The 6,000-nt window shown below is 43.4% G+C and overlaps 1 protein-coding gene across 2 annotated transcripts in view; it reads right to left on the bottom strand.

Annotated features, from left to right (window-relative positions):
* ptprn2 (protein tyrosine phosphatase receptor type N2) overlaps window positions 1-6,000 on the bottom strand; it is a 944,464-nt gene that overhangs the window by 649,479 nt on the left and 288,985 nt on the right. For both annotated transcript variants that reach the window (XM_043690699.1, XM_043690698.1), the window contains exon 4: window positions 3,570-3,678. In XM_043690699.1, coding sequence (XP_043546634.1) covers window positions 3,570-3,678 — 109 coding nt within the window. The remainder of the gene's footprint in view (window positions 1-3,569; window positions 3,679-6,000) is intronic.

Below are 6,000 nucleotides of genomic sequence, written 5' to 3'. Positions count from 1 at the left end.
GGCAGGACTGGCAGCTTAATGTTCCAGGATACAAATGCTGCAGGAAGGATAGAAAGGGAGGCAAGAGAGGAGGGGAGTTGCGTTTTTGTTAAGGGATAGCATTACAGCTGTGCTGAGGGAGGATATTCCTGGAAATACATCCAGGGAAGTTATTTGGGTGGAACTGAGAATAAGAAAGGGATGATCACCTTATTGGGATTGTATTATAGACCCCCTAATAGTCAGAGGGAAATTGAGAAACAAACTTGGAAGGAGATATACCATTACTTGTATACCCTTGAGTTTAGAAGACTGAGCGGGGATCTGATTGAGACGTATAAGATTATTAAAGCATTGGACAACACTCAGGAGGCAGGAAACATGTTTCCGCTGATGGGTGAGTCCCGAACCAGAGGTCACAGCTTAAAAATAAGGGGGTAGGCCATTTCGGACATAGATGAGGAGAAACTTATTCACCCAGAGAGTGGTGGGTGTGTGGAATGATCTGCTCCAGAGGGCAGTGGAGGCCCAGTCTCTGGATTCATTTAAGAAAGAGTTGTATAGAGCTCTCAAGGATAGTGGAATCAAGGATTATGGAGATTATTGCTGAAGAAGGGCTTATGCCCGAAACGTTGATTCTCCTGCTCCTCGGATGCTGCCTGGCCTGCTGTGTTTTTCCAGCATCACATTTTTTCAACTCTGGTACTCCAGCATCTGCAGTCCTCACTTTCTCCTTATGGAGATAAGGCAGGAACAGCATACTGATTGAGGATGATCAGCCAAGATCATAATGAATGGTGGTGCAGGCTTGAAGGGCAGAATGGCCTACTCCTGCACCTATTGTCTATTGTCTATTGAGATCTCAGCTATCTAAGAATAATAGGGTGATTACGGTAGGGGATTTTAACTTTCCAGACAAAGACTGGGACTGCCATAGTGTTAAGGGTTTAGATGGAGAGGAATTTCTTAAGTGTGTACAAGCCAATTTTCTGATTCAGTATGTGGATGTACCTACTAGAGAAGGGGCAAAACTTGACCTACTCTTGGGAAATAAGACTGAGGTGTCAGTGGGGGAGCACTTTGGGGCCAGCGACCAGAATTCTATCAGATTTAAAATAATGATGGAAAAGGATAGACCAGATCTAAAAGTTGAAGTTCTAAATTGACGAAAGGCCAATTTTGATGGTATTAGGCAAGAACTTTCGAAAGCTGATTGGGGGCAGATGTTCGCAGGTAAAGGGACGGCCGGAAAATGGGAAGCATTCAGAAATGAGATAACGAGAATCCAGAGAAAGTATCTTCCTGTTAGGGTGAAAGGAAAGGCTGGTAAGTATCGGGAATGCTGGATAACTAAAGAAAGTGAGGGTTTTGTTAAGAAAAAGAAGGAAGCATATGTCAGGTATAGACAGGAAAGATTGAGTGAATCCTTAGAAGAGTATAAAGAAAGTAGGAGTATACTTAAGAGGGAAATCAGGAGGGCAAAATGGGGACATGAGATAGCTTTGGCAAATAGAATTAAGGAGAATCCGAAGAGTTTTTAGAAATACATTAAGGACAAAAAGGTAACTAGGGAGAGAATAGGGCCCCTCAAAGATCAGCAAGGCGGCCTTTGTGTGGAGCCATAGAAAATGGGGGAGATACTAAATGAGTATTTTGCACCAGTATTTACTGTGAAAAAGGATATGGAAGATATAGACTGTAGGGAAATAGATGGTGACATCTTTCAAAATGTCCATATTACAGGGGAGGAAATGCTGCATGTCTTGAAATGCATAAAGGTGGATAAATCCCCAGGACCTGATCAGGTGTACCTAGAACTCTGTGGGAAGCTAGAGAAGTGATTGCTGGGCCTCTTGCTGAGATATTTGTATCATCGATAGTCACAGGTGAGGTTCCGGAAGACTGGAGGTTGGCTAACATGGTTTAAGAAGGGCGGTAAGGACAAGCCAGGGAACTACAGACCGGTGAGCCTGACCTCAGTGGTGGGCAAGTTGTTGGAGGGAATCCTGAGGGACAGGATGTAGATGTATTTGGAAAGGCAAGGACTGATTAGGTATAGTCAACATGGTTTTGTGTGTGGGAAATCATGTCTCACAAACTTGATTGAGTTTTTTGAGGAAGTAACAAAGAGGATTGATGAGGGCAGAGCGGTAGATGTGATCTATATGGACTTCAGTAAGGCGTTCGACAAGGTTCCCCATGGGACACTGGTTAGCAAGGTTAGATCTCACGGAATACAGGGAGAGCTAGCCATTAGGATACAGAACTGGCTCAAAGGGAGAAGACAGAGGGTTGTGGTGGAGGGTTGTTTTTCAGGGTGGAGGCCTATGACCAGTGGAGTGCCACAGGGATCGGTCCTGGCTCCTCTACTTTTAGTCATTTACATAAATGATTTGGATGTGAGCATAAGAGGTATAGTTAGTAAGTTTGCATATGACACCAAAATTGGAGGTGTTCTGGACAGCGAAGAGGGTTACCTCAGATTACAACAGGATCTTGACCAGATGGGCCAATGGGTTGAGAAGTGGCAGATGGAGTTTAATTCAGATAAATGCGAGATGCTGCATTTTGGGAAAGCAAATCTTAGCAGGACTTATACACTTAATGGTAAGGTCCTAGGGAGTGTCGCTGAACAAAGAGACCTTGGAGTGCAGGTTCTTAGCTCCTTGAAAGTGGAGTCGAAGGTAGATGGGATAGTGAGGAAGGCGTTTGGTATGCTTTCCTTTATTGGTCAGTGTATTGAGTACAGGAGTTGGGAGGTCATGTTGCGGCTGTACAGGACATTGGTTAGGCCACTGTTAGAATATTGCATGCAATTCTAGTCTCCTTCCTATTTGAAAGATATTGTGAAACTTGAAAGGGTTCAGAAAAGATTTACAAGGATGTTGCCAGGGTTGGAGGATTTAAACTCTAGGGAGAGGCTGAACACGCTGTTTTCCCTGTATCATCGGAAGCTGAGAGGTGTTCTAATAGAGGTTAAAAAATTATGAGGGGCATGGATAGGATAAATAGACAAAGTCTTTTCCCTGAGGTGGGGCAGTCCAGAACTAGAGGGCATAGGTTTAGGGTGAGAGGGAAAGATATAATGAGACCTAAGGGGCAACTTTTTCACGCAGAGGATGGTACGTGTATGGAATGAGCTGCCAGAGGATGTGGTGGAGGCTGGTACAATTGCAACATTTAAGACTCATTTGGATGGGTATATGAATAGGAAGGGTTTGGAGGGACATGGGCCAGGTGCTGGCAGGTGGGGTTAGATTGGGTTGGGATATCTGCTTGGCATGGACGGGTTGGACCGAAGGGTCTGTTTCCATGCTTTGCATCTCTGTGACTCTATGACTCTTTATCTACTTTCTTTCAAATATCAATCTACTTTCTTTTTGCCTTTGATAGTATTGTTCACCTCTACTGTCTCCCAGGAAATCATGTTCCACATATTCACCACCCACTGTGTAAAGTAGTCTGTTAAACTCGTTATTCAGTTCCCACAGTTGCAGTCTTTGGAACTACCTATTTTTTCACCGTTACCCCTTAAAGGGCCTTACAGGGGAGCCGACCGCACATCGTAATTCACTCTGTCCACTACTCACCTTAAGCTGTCTGATGAGCCAGCTTCTGGATGCGGGTGATGGCTCTGATGGAGATTGGACAGTTCTTTCGCAATTACCTGCTGAGTAACGTCATCATGCCACATTAAACCTGTTTGGGAATAAAGAGCAGAAATGAACTGAAAATACGATTAATGAGCATTTTTCCCACTGGTATTGGGAATATGGCTTTACTAAATTTAGACTTGCTTCTCTAAAGAACCGTGCTGTTTTTTGAGTTAACAGGTGGAGGCTCAGATGTTTGCACAATTTAGAACAAAGGTAAACAACCTCAAGGCAGGTTGTGGGGAAACATTCTCCTGTCACTGTTTGATGGTATTAACAATTAGATGATTATCAATAATGCCTTTTCTCTTTAACCTTCCAAAAGCAATGACAGTAAATGGTAGTAGGGTATTGAATACAGCTGACTCCAATTGCTTTCTGAACAAGTACACTCACACAGCAACCAATATTCAAACAGAGTTCCTTTTATTGTCATGAAACATCGCTAGATACATCAGAGGTTGTGGTATCAGGTAGAATTTGATACCAAGCTACATATAAGGAGGCATTACAGTTGGCAGCCAAAGATTTAACAAAAAATGGTCCATTTTAAGAAGTGTTCTAAAGGAAGAAAGAGATATCAAGGGGCAGAGAAGTTTAGGGAGGGAAACACAGAATTTTAGGCTTAAAACAACTAAAGGCCAAGCCACCAATGATGGAACAAAGGAAATCAGGATTGTGTAAGAGTTCTGGTCAGGAGGATATGGTCAGTGCTCCCTGAGCATTTTAAAGCTGGAGGAAGTCATGTGCTTGGAACGGCTAAGGCAATGGAGGATACAAAAACAACATGTTTTTAAGTTCAGGCATTACCTAACTGGGAACCATTGGTTTCTCTGTGGTCATCCCTCAGCCAATCAGCATCAACTTGTCAACTGATTAACATCCTGAGAGCTTAATTTGTTCTGATTGTATGAGTTTTTTTTAGATTTGTGTACTTGTCCTGATGAGTGCAAGACAATAAGCTTCGACACATCTCTCTTTTGAACAATATTCAACTCTGTGACTCTATAATTGCAGGGTGACATGGTGGCTCACAGAACTAGAGATGTGGGTTTGATTCCACCCTCGGGCAACAGTCTGTGTGGAGTCTGCACATTCTCCCTGGGTCTGCGTGGAGGGCTGTTCCTGTTTCTTCTGGTGTCATGGAGGGCTGAATGGCCTGTTCCTGTTTCTCATGGCCATAGGTACCCTTTTCTTCAGTCAGCTGAAGGATGATCTGCACATTGGTGCTGAGGATGAATTTCGTCTCCAATGTCTGCCTCTGTCAAGAAGCAGTTCTCAACTTATGGAAAATAGCCACATTTTCCAGGATTTTAATTGACTGTCGGAGCTTTTGTATTATGGGAACTAGTTTGAGGAGGATCTTGGATTTCTGGTCACATGGACCAAGATCCAGTTTAGCATATGCCTTGGATTAGGTGTCGACAATGACCTGGACCTCAGGTTCTCAGTGATTGCTCACACAAATTTCATCTGGAGTGATTTTGGTTTTGGATTGAAGGCAGCATAGTTTGAATCGATCCCCTCTGTTTTGTAGGCTCTAAGACAGTGGGTGATTTGCTGGAGGTGAGGTATAATAGGGCAGTGAGGAACATGAAGTAAAGGGTTGGTGTAATGACTTGTTTGAGAAAGAGTTATGCTGGTTCTGTTGATGAGGATCACAGTACAGCACAGGAACAGGCCATTCAGCCTACTATGGCTGTGCTATTCTGAACCAATCCCATCTGTCTTCATGTTGTCCATATCCTTCTGTTCCCTGCCTGTTCATGTGCCTGTCTAAATGCCTCTTAAACCTTGCTATCATACCAACTTCTACCAACTCCCCAGCAACACGTTCCAGGCACCTAGCTAATACACTCCAATCCAGTCAACATCCTGACAAACCTCCTTTGTCCCCTCTCCAAAACTTCCATGTCCTTCCTACAGTGTGGCGTGCAGGACTGCCCACAGGGTTCTAAATATGGCCAGACCAAAGTCCTGCACAGTTACAATGTGCTTCTGTTGCTTGCCTGGGCTTCGACAGCGCTGTTTATGTAATTTGATTTTTGTTTTTGTCTTTTCCCACATGCTCGTGTGGCCAATAAATCAGTAGGAAAGGAATTACAAAATGACAACTTCAAACAAGATTAGGTATGAGAAGTAATATACAGCAAATGTCTACTTTCTGTGTTCCATCCACCATGTTTAACAGTTAACTCTAAAGTGCAACCCTATTATTGCAATATTGGCCAATTCACTTGAGAGAATTGCTGGTACATCTGTACTTATGATTATTCTGCTTATTTCCGACTCACTGGTAACAAGTTTCCGAGGTGACAAATGCAGAAATTAATTTTTAATATATCACCACCATTCGCCGCACTCCTTA

Source organism: Chiloscyllium plagiosum, chromosome 5 (assembly GCF_004010195.1).
Source record: "Chiloscyllium plagiosum isolate BGI_BamShark_2017 chromosome 5, ASM401019v2, whole genome shotgun sequence".
NCBI classification, from domain to species: domain Eukaryota; kingdom Metazoa; phylum Chordata; class Chondrichthyes; order Orectolobiformes; family Hemiscylliidae; genus Chiloscyllium; species Chiloscyllium plagiosum.
The sequence above is the reverse complement of the archived record's forward strand: the minus strand, read 5'-3'. Positions and strand labels throughout refer to the sequence as shown.